At 42.7% G+C, this 20,406-nt stretch overlaps 2 protein-coding genes across 7 annotated transcripts in view; both read right to left on the reverse strand.

Annotated features, from left to right (window-relative positions):
- Positions 1-20,406, reverse strand: part of nbr1b (NBR1 autophagy cargo receptor b) — a 609,335-nt gene that overhangs the window by 348,265 nt on the left and 240,664 nt on the right. For all 6 annotated transcript variants that reach the window (XR_007938740.1, XR_007938739.1, XM_051941286.1 and 3 more), the window contains one exon: positions 11,832-11,939. Coding sequence is in view for 4 of the 6 variants with exons in the window: in XM_051941286.1 (XP_051797246.1) it covers positions 11,832-11,939 (108 nt within the window). In the remaining 2 variants the exon portion in view is untranslated. The remainder of the gene's footprint in view (positions 1-11,831; positions 11,940-20,406) is intronic.
- The window catches only part of LOC127531607 (general transcription factor II-I repeat domain-containing protein 2), a 308,653-nt gene that overhangs the window by 80,711 nt on the left and 207,536 nt on the right, over positions 1-20,406 (reverse strand). The window lies entirely within an intron of this gene.

Below are 20,406 nucleotides of genomic sequence, written 5' to 3' on the forward strand. Positions count from 1 at the left end.
TCCAACCTCCTACACACCTCCCATAACAACTACCACCTGAGGTCCAGTGATTTCATAACACTTTCTATCCCCAAGGTTCACACTGTATTTGGCAGGAATTCCTTTCGATTTGCTGCAGTGATCGATTGGAATTCCCTCCAAAAATCTCTAAAACTGCCATCACTTCCATCACCATACATTTTTAAGCAGAAGCTGCAGCAAACCCTTGTTGACCACTGCACATGCTGAATGTTTTCACTGAATTTCTAGCATTAATTTAGGGTGTTTTAAATCTCTCTTTAAACACGTGTGTAATTTTTTTTTTATAAATGTACTTGTTTATTTGTATCTTTCTTTTTGCTGGGGCCTCTTGCCAGGTCATCATTGTAAATGAGAAATTGTTCTCAACTGATCTTATCTGGTAAAATCCATCCATCCATCCATTCTCTATACATGGCCCCATCCTCACTAGGGTCACGGGGGGCGCCGGAGCCCATCCCAGCTGACCCGGGCGAAGACAGGGGACACCCCGGACAGGTCGCCAGTCTGTCACAGGGCCACATATACAGACAAACAATCACGTCTGGAGATTGATTTGGCCAGTCTAACAACTTCTGAGTTCATTTGGTTGCTACCATCATGTGTTACATCATCAATGAAGATTAATGAGTCCATCCTAGAAGAAGCCATGCAAGCTCAAGCCATGACACTACCTTACTATGTTTCACAGATGAGCTTGTATGTTTGGGATCATGAGCAGATCCTTTCTTTCTCCAAATTTTAGCCTTTCCATCACTTTAGAAAGGTTAAAGGTTCATCTTTGTCTCATTCGTCCATAAAACTTTGCCCCAGAATTTTTGAGGCTCATCTCTGGCAAATTACAGCCTAACCTTCCTATTCGTCTTGCTAATGAGTGATTTGCATCTTCTGGTGTAGCCTCTGTACTTTTGTTAATGAAGTCTTCGGTGAACAGTAGATTGTGATCGCTTCACTCCTGCCCTCTGGAGGTTGTTGCTGATGTCACAAATAGTTGTTTTTAGGGCATTTCATTACAGCTCTCACAGTGTTTCTGCTATCATTCATATTTGTGAATATTGTGAATTTTGTCCTTGTATGTATGTTATGATGTGTGACATGACAGCTTGTGAAAACAAATTTCCTTCGGGACTATAAAGAGCTCTATCTATCTATCTAACTCCTGCTGTTTTCCTTGGTTCTACAAGTTCAACGCCTGTCACTTAGTACACCAGGTTTCTTGCTGATGTTTCAATACTTTTGCTCACATGAAAAATGGGTGGGTTCATACTAAAGGTGCTATCTTCTAAATTGTGTATCAGTTTCAGATGTATACCTGGAAATAAAAGCTTAAATGTTGATCTCTTGTCTCATATTTATCATTTGATGTCAAACCCAAATGTTTTCAGTCTACAGCAAAAATAAAGGAATTCACCTCACTGTTCAAAGTCTTTTGGAGGGGAGTGTAGGTTGTGTACTAACAAAAAGAATAAGGAAACACACTGCTCCATGAATATAAAGTATCAGATGTTGCAATATGGATTTTTCTGCTTCTCAGAGATTTTACATCGATCATTGAAACAACTGTTTATGTACCATCACAAGCTAATGCTACACTTACATAACAAACATCTGTCAGCACAACTGACCAGTATTGTTGAAGCAGCAGGGTATTTTAATCAAGCAGATTTAAAGTCCGTCCTTCCCAAATTGTACATGAATACACATTTTCAGACAAGAGGGAAAAACACTCAGATCAGTTGTACACCAGCATTCCAGATGCCTATACAGCCAATCCTCTGTCACATATGGGATTCTCAGACCATATATCTATGTCCCTGACTCATGTATATAAACCACTGATCTGTAAACAGAGACTAAACCTGTTTCACCTCCTCCCCTCCGGCAGGCGCTACAGAGCTCTGTACGTCAAAACCACCAGACACATGAACAGTTTCTTTCCACAGGCTGTTGCTCTGATGAACATTTGAAACCAGTCACAGTCTGAATCATGAACATAAACATCCATATCCCCAACAAACAGTCCTATAAACAATACAATTATAACTAGAAATGTACCATTTCCACTGATCACTTTAAACTCAGTTATTTTATGTTGTTATGTCATGTTATGTCATGTTATGTTATGTTATGTTATGTCATGTCATGTTACGTTATGTTATGGTATGTTAATTTTTCTTATTACATAATGTTAAAGTTATGTTAGTATTTTTTATATATATATTTTTTGTTACATAACTTATGTTTATTACTTAATTTTCTATTTGTCTAGTACAAGAGGGTACTGTAAAATACCGGAGTCAAATTCCTTGTATGTGCTCACATACTTGGCAAATAAAAGTGATTCTGATTCTGATTCTATCCATAAAATCAGTTCAAGTGTGAACTGAGGAAGTTACCTAGGGCTTACAGGACTGCTTTGACGTCACAGGCACTGAAGGAGGGTAATTACAGTCATGGACGACAGTATTGGCACCTCTGGAATTTTTCCAGAAAATACACCATTTCTCCCAGAAATTGTTGCAATTACAAATGTTTTAGGTACACACATGTTTATTTGCAGGCTGCACAGTGGTGTAGTGATTAGTGCTTTCGCCTTGCAGCCCCGGTTCAAATCCCGGCCTGGGATCTTTCTGCATGGAGTTTGCATGTTGTGCATGCGTGGGTTTTCTCCGGGTTCTCCGGCTTCCTACCACAGTCCAAAAACATGCTGAGGTTACTTGATTACTCTAAATTGCCTGTAGGTGTGAATGTGAGTGTGATTGTCTGTCTGTATACGTAGCCCTGCAACAGACTGGCGACCTGTCTATGGTATCCCCTGCCTTCGCCCGAGTCAGCTGGGATGGGCTCCCGCGCCCCACGTGACCCTAGTGAGGATAAAGTGGTGTATAGAGAATGGATGGATGGATGGATGTTTATTTGCTTGATGTGCATTGGAAAAACAGAAACAAGCAGAAGAAAAAAGCCAAAATGGCACCCTTTTGAAACTGGGGGTAAATGATTTTATTTAATAAATGTCCACTGTGCATAATATAATCAAGTTTTTAACCCATGGAACTGTGGCTAATCTTCATGGATGGGGACGGAAGAGAAAAATTGACGAAAGAATGCAACACAGGAGAGTTCGAATGGTGAACAAACATCTTCAGTCAACTTCCACACAAATTCAGGCTGTCCTGCAGACTCAGGGTGCAAAAGTGTCAGTTTTGACCATATGTCGTCATCTGAATGAGATGAAGCGCTATGGCAGGAGACCAAGGAGAACCCCTCTGCTGACAAAGAGACATAGAAAAGCCCGACTGGACAACCTGGTCTCACGGGGATTCGTGAAACTGTCACGTAAGTTTTAGTTTCGGTTTCGTGCGCACAAACACGATTTCGTCATGTTTTTCGTGCCGCTCACCACGAAATGTTTTTCGCTGTGGTAATCACATCTGAAAGTGGTTTATACCGGCGGATTCATGACGATCTAAGCTGTCCATCGGCGTATACTGCTTGTGTGATCGCGTTTGCGGCCGCCGGCCGCCGGACATTCTTGAAATTCCTATGCAAATTGGTAAGTGTACCACCGGCTTATGGTTAGGTTATGATTAGGTTATGGTTAGAATTATGGTTAGGGTTATGTTTAGGGACGATGTCATGCAAAATATAGCGTTGGATTCGCTGCGGTTTTACATTAAAAATATAATATACACATTCTTTTGAAATACGTTCTGAGTGGCACGAAAAGTCCGCCGTTTAAAATACATTGGTGTGCATTTCGTGGTGAGCGGCACGAAAAACATGACGAAATCGTGTTGGTGCGCACGAAGCCGAAACAAAAATTTACGTGACAGTTTCACGAATCCTCATGAGATCGGGCTGGACTGGAGTTTGCAAAAATGTACCTGCGTAAGCCTCAATCCTTCTGGGAGAACAATTTGTGGACAGATGAGACTAAATTATTGTTGCTTTTTGGAAAAGCACGTCATTCTACTATTTATAGAAAATGGAATGAGGCCTACAAAGAAAAGAACACAGTATCTACAGTCAAACATGGTGGAGGCTTAAAGATGTTTTGGGGTTGTTTTGCTGTCTCTGATACTGGGTGCCTTAACGGTGTGCAAGGAATCATGAAATCTGGAGACTATCAAAATATTTTGGGCTGCAATGTAGAGCCTAGTGTCAGGGACCTTGTCTAGTCCCACCCTCTTCCGGCCATCTGCTCCCCTGTCGTCGTGTCTCCGGTCTGTGAGGCTTCACCTGTTGAAGTGGCTGCAAAGTTTGGCGTCTCTTAACTGTTATTAATTTTTGCTGTATATTTTTTCAGATTTTGTTGTGTTTTGTCGACTGCTGATGGAGGTTTCTGCTGGGAGAAGAGTTTATTCAAGAAAGGAGCTTTTTTCATTGAGACAGAACAAATCTGGACAGCAACATCCAATTCCAGTGGACATCTTGATGTGTTTTCATGGTTGCCGTGCTGGTGCAAAGGTGAAGGCTAGGAAATGGAGATACAAGCCCTTTCTGCCATCAGCCATCATGGGAAATGTCAACTCTCTGCCAAACAAAAGTGACGAGCTGGAAACATTGGTGAAGATGGACAAAACATACCGTGAATGCAGTCTCCTGTGCTTTACTGAAACCTGGCTGAATCAAAACAACTTGGACTCAACTGTGGATCTACCTGGCTTCACTCTAATAAGGTCAGACAGAGATGCTCAAGCTAGTGGCAAGAAGAAAGGAGGGGGTCTGGCTTTATTTGTTAACCAGAGATGGTGTAACTCCTCACACATAACAGTTAAGGAGGATACAGACTCAACATCCTGAGGCACTTGTAATAATATCAGGAGATATCAATCATGTCAGCATCTCCTCTTACCTGACTGGATTTACACAGTTTGTTAACTGCCCTACAAGAGGAAAATAAAACCCTCGACCTGCTGTATGCCAGTGTCAAAGAAGCTTACAGAGCTCCTGCCTTACCACCACTAGGCAGGTCAGATCATAACCTGGTTTATCTGCAGACCTATTACAAACCTTGTGCGCTGAGACAGCCTGCAACTAAAGTCCAAATCAGAAGACGCACTCCTCAAGCTAGTGAGGCTCTAAAGGACTGCTTTGAGTCAACAGACTGGAATGTCCTGCTAGAAACAGATGAGGACAGTGTGAACATTGACAGACAGGCTGATTGTTCTACTGAGTACATTGTAACCCAGTAGAAACAAGAGTTTCTTTATTTTATTCCAAGTAATTTAGTTCAAGGTTTATTCATAGTTTTGTTTTTCCTGTTTCTCTCTGGTTCACCTAACTATGTTATTTGAGGTATTTGGTTGATATAGGTGTCCGTCAATATTATTTGTTATTGGCCAAGTCACATGGTGATGCAGTGTCATTGGAGGAAAGGGGCAGGTCCCACCGTCATAAGGTAGCATCTGCAGTAGTTCACATGCATGCCAGAGCAGCAAGACAGTCACATGTGAGCGAGTGAGAGAAGAGGAATAAATCCTAGTGATAATTGTACTAAAGTTGGTTATAAACAGCTACGAGTGGATACGGCGATACCGGAGATATCTGAGATGATCCGAACCTTGTTGATGTGTGTTTATGACGTATCGACCGTCTTGGTGAGTTATTTGAGCTAAGCTAATGTTGCTAATGGCGGCAGCCTTATTGTTTAGCCCTGCTCTGTGTGTGTGTGTGTGTGTGTGTGTGTGTGTGTGTGTGTGTGTGTGTGTGTGTGTGTGTGTGTGTGTGTGTGTGTGTGTGTGTGTGTGTGCTCCTGCTTGCACATGCTACCTGTGACTGCTGCGGTAAACTGTTAAAAGCATTTATTTTTGAGTTAAGAGCTCATATTTCATGGTTATACATCACAAAAATGAGTGTGACCCATATTTATTTTATAGTTTGTATCTTTTTCAGTACATTTCACGTCATTGTTGTTCTATAAAAGATTAGGCAGCATGACTGCCTTACTCAAAGTCCTGTCTACCAACTTCACATCTCACATAAGCCAAAGCATCCTCATAGAATGTGCGGACTGTTTTGCCAACTCCAATGTGCCCTCACAGGTTTAGGACATCGGCCTTCTTTGCCTCCTTCATGCAGTTTATCGCTGGAGCAAGAGCTGGTTTGAAGCTTTCCCACTTCTTACCACGCTTCAAAAGAGCATGGTAAGAGAAGTCACCACTGTACTGCTGCTTAAAGCCTAACTTGTTGCCACTGATTTCCAATATCTTGGCATCACTAATTTTAAATGCTCAAGTGGAGGAACAGTGTTTAGCTGCAGCAACTTTAAAGTCATATGTAACCAGTATAAGAGGAATAGGAGAATAGATAATAGGAATCGGGACCAGAATCAGAAGATTTAAAGGCACGGCGTGGAGCCCAGATGCTGAACAACCATAGTGAAATATGACACAGACACTGCAATTAGAAAACACAATTTGTATTGAAATAAAACAAAAATTGCAGCTGCTTCTAGTACAAACCCCCCTTTTACAGACACACAAATAATAAAGCAGATTACGTCCAATCTGAAGTTTAGTCCTTTGTCTTGTCGTCCTTTCGTCCTCAGTCCAAATAGTTCAATAATAGTTCAATTGTTCAGTAGTTCGTTCACCTGGGCTGTGTGATACATGCCCACAACACAGTTCAATCCTACCGCACGTCACGCCTGTAGGTTGGTTCTTTTGGGCAGTGGCTCGCCATCCATTAATGGACTCCTTCAAAGTTCTTCCAGGAATCCCCAGCAGAGTTTCGGAGACTTCAGTTCTCACACTAGTGCAATCTGGTATTGGAATCCACCTCAAAAAACCTGACTGAAGCCAAATGTCAGACAATAGATGAAGAAATAGCCTCCTCCGGCTCTTCGCTTTCACTATGGAACATGGATATATTTGCTTCCTTATTCATACATGTGTACCGAACATGAACAGTGTATCTCTCCCACGGTTGTGTCTCTCCCTTTTGCCACGTGCGGTTCTCTTGTGTGCAACAGAACTTGACTTCAGAGCAACCAAACATGGACAGGACAAACAATCTAATTGGCTGATGTGAAGTGCATTCACATCAACAATTGGTTGTGCACTCAAGTACTCAGATCCCACACTCCTGGCAAATCAAATTCACTCTGCATTTTAAACTTTACTGTGCATAGTTCTATTTAAAGATTTTAACTATTTCTGTATATAATAACTATTTATATGTTTTGCTAGAGTTTAAAATGTCAGCTTTTATGTACTCCAGCTTATTTCTTTGTCTAGTAGTCTACTGTGGGCTACACATAGCATTGTCAGTGTTTTCCATACACATGTACGTTCCCGTGTTTCTGCATAATCTCCAGGTATTCTGATGGCAGCAGTCTAGTGACTGAGCTGGCCAATCCTGGAGCTCCTGGACCTTCTTTGCTTTCAGGAACTTTGATGTGGAGGCTGAAGTATGAGAAGGAATGTCATCCTGCTGCAGAATTTGCCCTCTCTTATAGTTTGGGATGTAATGGACAACAAGAATTTCTTGATACTTCAGGCTGTTGATGTTTCCATCCACTCTGCAGAGCTCTCGTACATCCCATACCGGATGTAACCCCAAACCATGATTTTTCTTACACCAAACTTGACTGTTTTCTTGTTGAATCTTGGGTCAGTGCTGCTTCTGTAGGATTTGCGTTGATTGGGATGCAGTTCAATGGATGATTCATCAGAAAAATCTAACTTCTGCCACTTTTCATTGTCCATCCTTCCTGCAAGCTGTGGGCCTTGGCAAATGCAACACGTTTTTTTTGTTGTCTTCTGTTTAATGCTGGTTTGTACTCACTAATTTGATGATGGAGAATACCGTGTGAGAGAATTTGACAAATTGTTCTTGTAGATAGAGGGATTTCTGTGTCAAATAAAGTCGCCTCACTTAGCACAGATAGTGCAAGAAACATGATCGCTGCTGCGAGACATCTACCCTTTGAACATATCCCCTGCTTTGCACACAGTCTGTAGCATTCGATCACAGTATCTCTACAAAACAGTCCATTTGACAGTGTCCTAGCCAAGTGCAGAAAAGTTGTAGGGCACGTTAAACACAGTCCAGCTAATGCTGCAGAACTGGATCAGAAACAAGTGGAATTTGGACAAAAGAAGGAATCCCTTGTGCGAGATGTTCCAACGAGATGGAATTCCACCCTGACCATGATACAAAGCATCCGCAGGAATGAACAGCCACTGAGGGATGTGCTCTCGACACACACCAAGATTTCCATGCCAACTACAGCTGAAATGGAGAAACTGCGTAGGTTGGAAATGCTGCTAGAGCCTTGCAGGTATGGTTTACATAGCATTTCTCATGATCCTCTGTGTGTGTGTGTGTGTGTGTGTGTGTGTGTGTGTGTGTGTGTGTGTGTGTGTGTGTGTGTGTGTGTGTGTGTGTGTGTGTGAAAAGAAATATGTAAATGCAGCATGAATGTGTAATTATTTCTGTGTATAAGTAAATGCAATTTATTTTGATGTAAATGGAGTTTATTTTGTGTTGCAGGTATGTGACTGAACTTTTAGGAGGAGAAAAGTACGTCTCATGCTCTGTGGCTCTACCTGCTTTTTGCCATGTCTCTCGGATGATGGAGGGCTCAGATGAGGACCCTGCCTATGTGACAAAGTTCAAGTCTACATTCAGAAAAGACCTGGAGACACGCAAGGAAAACGCCAACATTCCATATCTGAAGATTACTACTGCACTGGACCCTAGATTCAAAGACCTCAAGTGTTTACCCAGAGCTGAGAGGGGTGAGGTGTGGACCATAGTCACCAACCTATTGAAGGAACAGGTGGTTGTTGCAGAAAAACCTGTAGAGGAAAAAACATCAGAGCCACCAAAGAAAAAGTTAACCCTACTGGCTGATTCATCTGAATCTGACTCTGAACAGGAAGACGACTCAATTGAGAACAGTGTGCGTCGATACAGAGCAGAGCCCACCATCAGTTCAGATTCTTGTCCTTTAGAGTGGTGGTCCAAACATGCACACTCACACAGCATGCTAGCCCCCTATGCACGCAAGTACTTGGATACACCTTCAACATCTGTCCCCTGTGAAAGGTTGTTTTCTCTTGCTGGCCATATTGTACAAAAGAAGAGAGCTTCTTTGTCATCTGAAAATGTGAATAAACTTGTGTGCCTTAGCAACTGGCTTCGCACAGAGAAGTAAAGAAAAAAAAGATGTTCTAGGAGTTGACAAACTGCACTGGAAGTGTTCTCAGGTTACTGTTTTTGACTATGTTCTAATTTCTTTATCAGAGGGTAACATTAATGCCCTGGCAGTGGAATTACATTTCAGTATTTTGCGTGTTTAAATACTGATCCCATGCACTTGAATTCAATTCATGAAGTCAAATTCTAGGAATTGACAAACTGGACTGAAAGTGTTCTCAGGTTACTGCTTTTGACTGAGATTCTATTTTTGAATGAGATTCTCCAAAGGAGGAAGTATAAACATGGACTTTACAAACTAGTTCCTTGCTACTGTATAAAGAAATGCTGTTTGCACAACAAATATATGGCACTTTGGTTTACATTTTCAATAAAACTGTGCTATATGCTACTTTTGAATTCAGAGTTGGGTTTTGTGTATAACATGTAATTAATCATGATTAATCACAGGAAGTCATGCGATTAATGCGATTAAATTTTTTTGGTTTTGTCCAGTCCTAATATATATATATATATATATATATATATATATATATATATACACATATATATATCACTCTCTTCCTCAGATGCCTACTTTTGTCCAGACGTTGATCTTCACATGGATACTGTTTCACTACTGATCCCAGCTTGTCATAATGTCACCTGGACTCTCGTCACCCTCCATCCCTGGATATCACCTAGTCCCCTCTCTGCCTTCAGTCTGCTGCCCACCTGTCTTGTTTAGTGACCAGCTCTAGGATTCCTCGAGTTTGCCTCCCTTGCCCCTATAGTTTCATTCCTCTAGTTTGTGAGTACTGTGTTTGATTGTGTGGTGTAGTTTTTACTGTTGAGGTTTTGTCCTTGGTGTTGGATTTAACAGTTAGTTTTGTTTTAGTTTTGCATATTTTCTATTTAGTTTGATTCAGTTCCCTTTTGTGTTGATGTAGTTCTTTTTTCTGTAATAAAGCCCTTCCCTAGTTTCCGTCTGTCTCCCAGTTTCTGTGTCTGCGCCAGGGTTCTCTGACCCCTCACCAACACTTTTTATATCTATTTAGTTCATATTGTTCATATACTGTTTAGTCTCATTTTTATTGTATTGCTTTACACCTCTGTAAATTATTCCACTAAAATATATTATTTCATATGAACAGCAAAACGTCCTAAAAGTGTAACTCTGTGGAGGGCATCAACCCTCTCTGACAGAGGTTACACCAGATCCGCTCCTGAGATATTCAAAGTCCTATTGTGTGTTCTGTATTCCATTCACCTCACCTACCATCACAATTCTGTTTTTGTGTTTGTTGGTTTGTGTTGAGGTGTGTGTCTATTAGATGTGATTTCCCCGCACATCAACGCGCTGCATCTGAAAATCCCACGGATGCCAGACGGTCACTATCGGGCCACAACATTGTCACATGACAATGCTCGAGCAACAGCAGGCCACTACATGGTCATGTGACCGTGCTTTCACCTTGACGGTCCATCAGGTGAGTCGGATAAACACAGCGCTCAGCCGCAAACTTTCTCTTTTATTTCAAAAACACTTTGGTGAAAAATATTTCTGAAAGCATTTAAGGTGAGAAATAAGCTGTGCAGCAGCTGAATCTCTTGTTTTAGGTCACTGATGACTAGTTTAGACGTTTGAGGAAAATTTTATGATGCGTGGAATTTTCACACACCACATCGAACTTGCTTAAAGTACGAGTCAAGTCTACTTTATGTAAATTAGCTCCGGGTAAACGCACCGGATCGCAGCCCGAAACACACCGCATGTTGCATGCTGGTCTGGTTGTGGTGTGTTTCCATAAAGCTGATTTGACATCAGTCATTTCTGAAACTCTCCTTGATCGCATCATATCTAATCTAATGTAATAATTCTGCATAGACATTTATCAATCTATTTGAACATACATTTTCCTGATGTAGGCGACATCCACATTAAAGAGGCCTGGAAATTCCTGGGTGATCTCACCTCACAGATAAAGACAAGCTCTCCCCTCAGAGCGGCTTAAACAAACAAGACAAAGTGCTCTAAAGAGGATTTTTATGGCCAGAGAGCCCTGTACCTTCCACCAGGATGTCATAAAATTAACTTATGATGACATCTGACTCTTAAAGAAAACCTTCTTTTTCAAACAAAGGACACATGTGTTCCTATAAGAAGATTGGGACAGGTATATTCCCCTATTGTTTCCACTTCCACAGAGAGACCCCAGAGCCTCTGCAGAGAACTGTTGTTCACAGACCTTTTAACACCTTTAAAAATTTCAAAAAAACAAAATTACAGTCTGTTTTGCGTTTATGTGTGTCTGACGGGTGCATAATTATCCTTAACACGTAGATAATCATAATTAATAAGGAGTTATTCCTACACTGACATTTTAGGGAAAATGTAAAGTCTCAAATTTTCGGAGAGCTAGGTCATAAATAGCACAAATAAATGACTTGCAATTCATAATCATTTGCACAAATGCAGGTGTGGTGCAGTCTTCTTAGCTTGTAGCCTTTAAGTCCTCAAGTCATGTGTTCAGGCATTCCAGACAAGAGGCCTTGAGCATAGCCAACTGTCAGTCCCGTTATCCTCCTTTACTCTGACTTCTCTTTCACTTACCAACCTGTCAACAAAACTCCAAAAATCGTAAAGTATAAAGAATAAACTTCATTACCCATGATGCTATTAATGACTTCATTCTCTTCCTGGATCAGTCCCAAAGGACTGCTCTTGTCCTGCAGGTGGCCATCTTGAGGCAGAGGGGACATACAGGGAGTTATGTCTGATGGAAAAAAAGAGAACAGAGAAGAGAAATTACCTGAACTTCAGTCTGTTGTCAGTCAGGTTCCTAGAGTTATTACCAAGTTACAATGACATAACCTTGTTACTTTGCAATTGCAACAGGAGCTGCTACTAAAGAATGAAAAGTCAAGCAAATGTATATAAGGAGATGTATATAAGGAGATGTATATAAGGAGAGCACTTAATTATCCACCGATCAGTTTTCCAATCTGCAAAAACATCAGAATGCATGTCAATACCAAACTACCAGGTGTCTACTGGTAAAAAAAACATTAACAGCGTTTGCATGGGCATAAGTATCCCAGTTCTCATTGGGTTTTTGAAGTATCCCTTTTATTGTGTTTGTGTATGTAACTATTATATCTTAACTTCTGAAACTTGGGTAACTCCTATCCTTTTGAGAAGCCCGAACGTTGTGACTGGAGCCTCTTCAGCCAATAATGAAACAGAGTGGAATTACTTTTTTAAGAATGATAAATTATAAAGGTGTGGGTGACCAGGGATGCAGTTGAACAATTTCTCTTTATAACAAGCATTTGTTTTAGGTGCCATTAGATTGTCTGGCACATGTGCAGTTGGTGTGCTTGTACTCCAGACAGCGCATGCAGTTGCTCACAGAGTGGGTGGATGGGTGACTAAATTTCCATCATGCCACTTCTTTGCTGATTCTTATTGACATGCGGATAAGGAAAGTATAAACCGGCTTTTAACCAATTTTTAAATGATATTTATAATGTGGCAATTTCATTTTACTGCCTTTGTCTCTGTAAAAAAAATTCACTGAAATTTAATGCATTGGGCTTTACTAGGTTAAATTTTCTCACCTTCTCAGAATACACGACAATCAGAGCGCCTTTAAGTTACCATCCATTATTATCTTTCTCACCACTTAATCCTCTGCAGGGTCATAGGAACCTCATCCACCTGACCTAGGGCAACCCTGGACAGGTTGCCAGTCTATTGCAAGGCCACACAGAAAGATAGATAACCAAACACACTCATATTTACACCTACAGACAATGTAGAATCACCAAAAACGAGCACCGGCGAGAACCCATGTAGGCACAGAAAGCACATACAAACTCCATACAGAAAGACCCCATTCCTTCTAGCTGCGAAGTGACAGTGCTAACCACCACATCACCGTGCCGATAAGCTTTAAGTGGCCACTTTTAAATGAACTTGAAATATGTGCAACTGTGACACCTGTGTGCTGTGCAGTCAGTACAAGGAAATTTCCTCAGTCACATTAAGTGCTCCATTCCCATGTTATACCAAACATCTATAGGGAAAACTGTATCTGTAGATTACCTGTACATATCCTATCAGTAGATGCACTGGAAATGCAGATTACCGACATACTCACCCATCAAAATGTGCATGTGTTGTTTAAGAGAGAAAGAGACAGCAGTAGCAAATACAAGGTAAAATGAGGACTCGTAGTCAAAGCATAGTCTATTGTGCACAGTATTTCTGTAAGCAATTTATAACTCAGTCAAATAATGCTTAATCCTTTTTTGACGTAGCCAGCCAGCCTGAACTTGTGATATTTTCTATTAAGCTTATTCGAATCCACCCAGTTCTGTTCTGTTCTGACCACAGGATTATGGGTTGACCCATATATCATTGCTGTTCAGGCTGCAGATAATCAAACTCAACTCAGAAAACTCTGGGACGCGTGGACAATTATTTTCACATAATTCACTGTAGCCTGAGCAAATGAAAAAGACACACTGTAGCTTTTAGACATAACGAGTAGCAATTGATAATAATTTTTGCTTTGAAAATAAAAACTGAATATGATCTCAATGTCACAGCCTGGCCTGGCTTCTCTTCCTGCTTTCTTCTCCTGCTCTCTCTGGCTCTGTCTCTTTCCTCCTCTTCTTCTTGCTTCTCTCCTCCTTTCCTTTCTCCCTCTCTTCTCTTTCTCTGCTTGTTCTCTGTGCCTCCTCCCTCCTTGCTGTGCCCCGGGCCACAGCAGCATTATTGGATTGTGGCACACAGCTGCAGAGAAAATGCAGCTGCGCCTGATCACTAATCAGCCGCAGATAAAGTTGGGCCAGCCTTTCCTCTCAGTGCCAGATCGTAGTGTCTGCTATGCCAGCGTCTCCCCTGCTCCGTCCTTGGTCTGCCTGCCAGCCAGCCAGCCTGCTGCGTGCCTGCCGGTCGGTCGCCTGCCCCCAGGTTTCCGGTAGCAATAGCTGTTTCTGCCCACGCGCCAGTCTTTCAAGCCGCTGCTGGCTCACCCCTCCAGAACCTAGCTCCACGCCAACTCTGCTCTGCCGCCCACAGCAGTCAACTCCCCTCTGCACAGGCATGTCAGCCGGATGCCGGTCCACCGAGCCGGTCCGTCTGCTCTCCCCTGCACTGTGTTGGCTCACGTGAATTTTGGCCCCTTGAGTTATTTCAGCTTGGATTTCAGTTGGCAGTTGAGCTTCCCTCCTGCCTGAAGATGAGTGTTTTGTTGTTTTTCTAGAATCCCTAGTTTTGTATGAAGTTTTGGTTTCCTCTTCAATGGTCTTCTTTAGCCAGTTTATGTTCTGCTTTGTTTAATTTCATGAACCAATAAATATCCTTGGTTCACCTGATCTGTTTGCCTAGCCTGTGAGTCTTCACTCTGGGTTCAATTCCTCGAGACCTGTGACACTCAAGTTGTTATACTCTCTCAATTTCTCAATTTTTAAAAACTCTTTTGATCTCTCACACTGGTGTATTAATGTGAGTGAATTTTGGTGGTGGTCGGAGGGGTCATAGGCGCAGATTGGCAGTCACGCTTCCATCAGTCTGCCCCAGGGCAGCTGTGGCTACATATGTAGCTTACCACCACCAGAGTGAGAATGTGTGAGTGAATGAATAATGGATCCATTGTGAAGCGCTTTGAGTGCCCAGAAAAGCACTATATAAATCTAATCCATTATTATTATTATTCACATGACTGACCTGGTTAATACTAAAAACAGCAATAGCAAAATAGTTTGTGACTGATAATCCTGTATCATTTTCCATCTTTGTGGTGTCATCCATTTGAATTTTTTGAACATTTTTGGCAGTTTCGTTATTATGTGGGGTCAGGATGCAGATGTGCAGAGAGACAAAGCCCATAGGTCCAAAACTTAGAAAGTTCTGGTTTTAATAGTGCATTTTATAAACACGTTCATGCACTTACTTTAATCGTAAATCACAAGTGTAGTCTTTTTTTAACAATTGCAGGTTTTCTAAATTGTGTGCAAGTGATAGTTGTATTTAGTTTAGCTGCTTTAACTTTTTTGGGAGCTGTATTTTTTCATTATACTCTTAATAAAGTATATGCTTTTAGTGTATCAGAAGAGGAAATATTCTACTGTAGAGATATTCCTCTTCAATTGCTGAGAGATCAATTTTGAGACATTGAATATTCAAGTAATGTTTCATAGGAGTGTACTCACTGCTGTTATTTATTGCAAACTTGCATTCAGAAGATGAAAGCACCAGCAGAACCAGTGTCACATGTGAGTCTTTTTCAGTTAATTTCAATTTAATTCCATTCCGTTCAATTCAATGTTGTTTATACAGCACAAAATCTCAACTACGTCCCTTGAGTAAGCAGTTGGTCTCACTCGGAAGAGAAAATTCCATTTTAATAGCATTGCCATGGACTGAGAGGTTGCCGTGCAAGAAGGAAGCCCTTGCTCCAAAAGCAGCACCTTTATGCTTGACTGAAGTTTGCTGCTGATCACATGGACAAAGATAAGACCTTCTGGAGGAAAATTCTGTGGTCAGACGAAACAAAAATCAAGCTGTTTGGCCATAATGCCCAGCAATGTTTGGAGGAGAAAAGGTGAGGTCTTCAACCCCAAGAACACCATGCCTACTGTCAAGCACGGTGGTGGTAGTATTATGCTGTGGGGCTGTTTTGCTGCCAGTGGAACTGGTGATTTACAGAGAGTAAATGGGATAATGAAGGAGGAGGATTACCTTCAAATTCTTCAAGATAACCTAAAATCATCAGCCCAAAGGTTGGGTCTTGGGGGCAGCTTGGTGTTTCAACAGGACAATGACCCCAAACACACATCAAAAGTGGTAATGGAATGGCTAAATCAGGAAAGAATTAAGGTTTTAGAATGACCTTCCTAAAGTCCTGACTTAAACCCAATTGAGAACATGTGGACAATGCTGAAGAAACAAATCCATGTCCGAAAGCCAACAATTTTAACTGAACTGCACCAATTCTGCCAAGAGGAGTGGTCAAAGATTCAACCAGAAGCTTGCCAGAAGCTTGTGGATGGCTACCAAAAGCGCCTAAAGTGAAAATGCCCAAGGCACATGTAACCAAATATCAGCATTACTGCCCTGAAAAAACTGACTTTTGGATATCGTAAATTCTATAAAATTGACTGTAATAATACTTAGACCATAGTATTATAACTGGAGGAGAACAAGAAAATCCTAAGTAAAAGAATAAATATTAACACATTTTATTCGTGTAAAAAATGCACTCTATGAAAGAAGTAAAACCTAATCTAGATTTGCTGATAGATTTTAAGTGTTTTATAGTCAAATGACAAAAATGTGAAAATATTGAGTAAAAGTAATTAAAAAGTGTCGCCCATTTGAATCCGTGCATGCACACTCAGACAACAGCGAGACTGAGAGAGAGAAGCTGGCCAACGTCAGCGACACACAGGAGTTCCTGCATGTCAGGACACGTCAAAGCAAGCGTAAGTTTTAGTTCTTATATTTGTTCTAAATTGTAATAATATATGCAAATGTCTCATACTTTGACTGTCGTGTAATGTGGACAACTGTTGATGCAAAAGCACCGCTTCAAATGTAACTAAGAGCCGCGTCCATGCAAAACGAAACTTAAGGACTTCACATCATGTCGGGGCGAAAATATAGGGCTGTTGCGCTTGCTAAGATTCTATTGGATTTTTATACATTGCTCAAAAAAATTAAAGGAACACTTTGAAAACACATCATATTTCAATGCGGGGGGAAAACAAACTGGATATTTACATTGATATGGACTGGTTAATGTGTTAGGAATGAAAAGATGCCACATTGTTTGATGGAAATGAAAATTATCAACCCCCAGGAGGGCTAAATTCAAGACTTTCCAAAATCAAAGTGAAAAACTGATGTGACAGACTGGTCCATTTTCTGAAATTCATTGGCAGCAACCCAAAACAGTACTCAGTAGTTTGCATGACCTCCATATGCTTGTATGCAGCCTGACAATATCGGGACAAGCTCCGAATGAGACGATGGATAGTGTCCTGGGGTATCTCCTCCCAGATCTGAACCAGGGCATCACTGAACTCCTGGACAGTCTGAGGAGCAACCTGGTGGTGTTGGACGGAACAAAACATAATGTTCCAAAGGTGTTCTATTGGATTTAGGTCAGGTGAGTATTGGGGCCAGTCAATGCTGTCAATTCCTTCATCGTCCAGGAAGTGCCTGCATCCTCTTGCCACATGAGGCCAGGCATTGTCGTGCACCACAAGGAACCCAGGACCATTGCACCAGTGTAGGGTCTGACAATGGATCCAAGGATTTCATCCTGATACCTAATGGCAGTCAGACTGCCGTTGTCTAGCCTGTAGAGGTCTGTGCGTCCCTCCATGGATATGCCTCCTCAGACCAACACTGACTCACCACCAAACCGGTCATGCTAAACCATGTTACAGGCAGCATAACATTCTCCATGGCTTCTCCAGACCTTTCCATGTCTGTGACATGTGCTCACGATGAACCTGCTCTCATCTGTGAAAAGCAAAGGGCACCATTGGCAGACCTGCCAATTCCTGTGTTCTATGGCAAATGCTAATCAAGCTCCATGGTGTCAGGCAGTGAGCACAGGACCCACTAGAGGATGTCAGGCCCTCAGACCACTCTCATTACATCTCTTTCTTATTGTTTGGTCAGAGACATTCACACCAGTGGCCTGCTAGAGGCCATTTTGTAGGGCTCTGGCAATGCTCATCCTGGTTCTCCATGCACAAAGGAGCAGATAGCTGTCCTGCTGATGGGTTGAGGACCTTCTGCAGCCCTGTCCAACTCTCCTCGAGTAACTGCCTGTCTCCTGGAACCTCCTCCATGCTCTTGAGACTGTGCTGGGCAACACAGCAAACCTTCTGGTAATGGCACGTATTGATGTGCCATTGTGGAGGAGGTGGACTGCCTCTTCAACCTCTGTAGGGTCCAGTTATCGCCTCATGCTACCAGTAGTGACAGTGACCCTAGCCAAATGCAAAACTATTGAAAAACAGTCAGAAAACACAAGAAGGGAATAAAATGCCAGTGGCCTTCATGTGTAAAACCAATCCTGTTTTGAGGGGTGTCTCATTGTTACCCCTCTAGTGCACCTGTTGTTAATTTCATGAACACCAAAGCAGCTGAAGCTGACTAAAAACCCCCTCTTTTACTTACTTGACCTGATCAGTATCCCACATGTTTGACTGATTTGATGCAATACTTAGATTAAAAAGTGTTCCTTTAATTTTTTGAGCAGTGTACATCATCTTCTCTGGATGTCTTGCTCGTGTTATGTCACACCGGCACAATATAATGTACATTTTGCAGTCAAGGTCTTATTAGTGAGCATTCCCCAGCCATCCCCAAGATATGTTGCTAGCTTGTTGAGACCCGAACCACAAACACTGCGCTACAAAATTTAAATTTGAGTGTGCAGTTGAGGCAGATATGACTTCTTCTTGTGCATAATCCGGTTCCAGGTCGCTGCTCGTGTGGTCGACCGGCCGGTCAGCTGAGCAGTTTTGCGTTCTTTTCCGACTTTAATGCTCTTTTTCATCGTTTGCTTCGCCGTCTTTCGGCACTTTCTTCTCGGTATTTTTCGTACTATTCGGCGTTTCCGACACTCCGATATGGTCCTACGGCTCAACTACACCAGAGACTCCCTCATCCAGCTGCGGCCGCAGCCCGGACTCCGGCTTTTTCGTTCCGCTCCTACGGACTACTTTCCTGAGGAAATACTCCGAGGACACTTTATTCATCAGCACAACCCTAACCGCAATTCCAAAAAAACCAAGGCAACCAGGAGGGGGTTAAAGAAGGGTGGTGTGAGAGCCAGGCTCAAGCGGGAGACGCACAAACAACGAGCGCTCCCGTCCATTATTCTAGCTAACGTGCGGTCTCTCCGCAACAAGCTAGACGAGCTGCAAGCCTGTGTCAACCACCTGCACGAATACAGAACGGCCTCCGTTCTGGCATTCACGGAATCGTGGCGGAACAACGGTGACGACGACGGCATGCTGAACATCGATGGCTTTTCGCCCCCCCCTCGTCTGGACAGAGACAGTGGATGCACCGGGAAGCAATATGGCGGCGGTGTGTGTCTGTATGTAAACAACAGCTGGTGCTCTACAGTCACAGTTAGAGAGAAGCTGTGCACTACAGACATTGAGCTGCTCGCTGTGTCCCTGCGTCCCTACTACCTCCCCAGAGAATTCCCTCAGCTCTTCATCATCCTGGTCTACATCCACCCCAGGGCCGACGCAGCTAAAGCCACAGACCACTTCACCAGCACGCTGCACAGACTGGAACTATTATCACCGGACTCTCCCAAGTTCATCCTGGGTGATTTCAATCACTGCTCCCCCGACAAATCACTTAAACGTTTCCAACAGTACATCACATGCAGCACTCGCCAGGGGAAGACTCTGGATAAATGCTATGGCTCTGTACCAGATGCATTTAAATCCATACACCTCCCCCCTCTTGGCTCAGCAGACCACCACACCATCCTGCTGGCTCCTGCCTACACTCCAGTCATCAGGAGGATTTAAGAAGGTTACCAGAAACATCAGGCAGTGGACAGCGGAAAGTATCCTCACCCTCCAAGGATGCTTCGATGCCACTGACTGGGACAGCCTCCTTTCTCCCTCTGATGACATCAACGAGCAAGTCGACACAGTGACATCCTACATCTCCTTCTGTGTGGACACCATTATCCCCTCAAAAACAGTCACCATCTACCCTAACAACAAACCCTGGATCACCAAGGAGCTCAAGGAAATCCTCAACAAGAAAAAGAGGATTTTTTTCACCGGCTCTGCACTGGAAAAAAAGGAGGTCAACAGGGAGGTGAAGAGGGCCATAAAAATTGCCAAGCTGGAGTATAAAAACACCGTGGAAAAAAAGTTCACCACAGGGGACCTCCGCTCAGCCTGGCAGGGCCTCAAAACCATGGCCTCGATGAATACTGCGGTCACCACCCCCAGAACCATCCAGGTGGAGAGCAGCAACCCCTCCTCCCTCCCCGACGACCTTAACGCCTTCTACACCAGGTTTGAGTCGGACAATTCCACCCAGCTTGAGGAAACCAGATCCTCACTCAAACCTGGCAGCCCTGCACTCATCTTCAGGACTGAGGACGTGGTGAGAGCCCTCAGGAGGACCAGGGAGAGGAGCTCACCTGGCCCCGATAACATCAGCAGCCGAGTTCTGAG

The sequence above is a fragment of the Acanthochromis polyacanthus genome, chromosome 21 (genome assembly GCF_021347895.1).
Source record: "Acanthochromis polyacanthus isolate Apoly-LR-REF ecotype Palm Island chromosome 21, KAUST_Apoly_ChrSc, whole genome shotgun sequence".
In the NCBI taxonomy this organism is placed as follows: domain Eukaryota; kingdom Metazoa; phylum Chordata; class Actinopteri; family Pomacentridae; genus Acanthochromis; species Acanthochromis polyacanthus.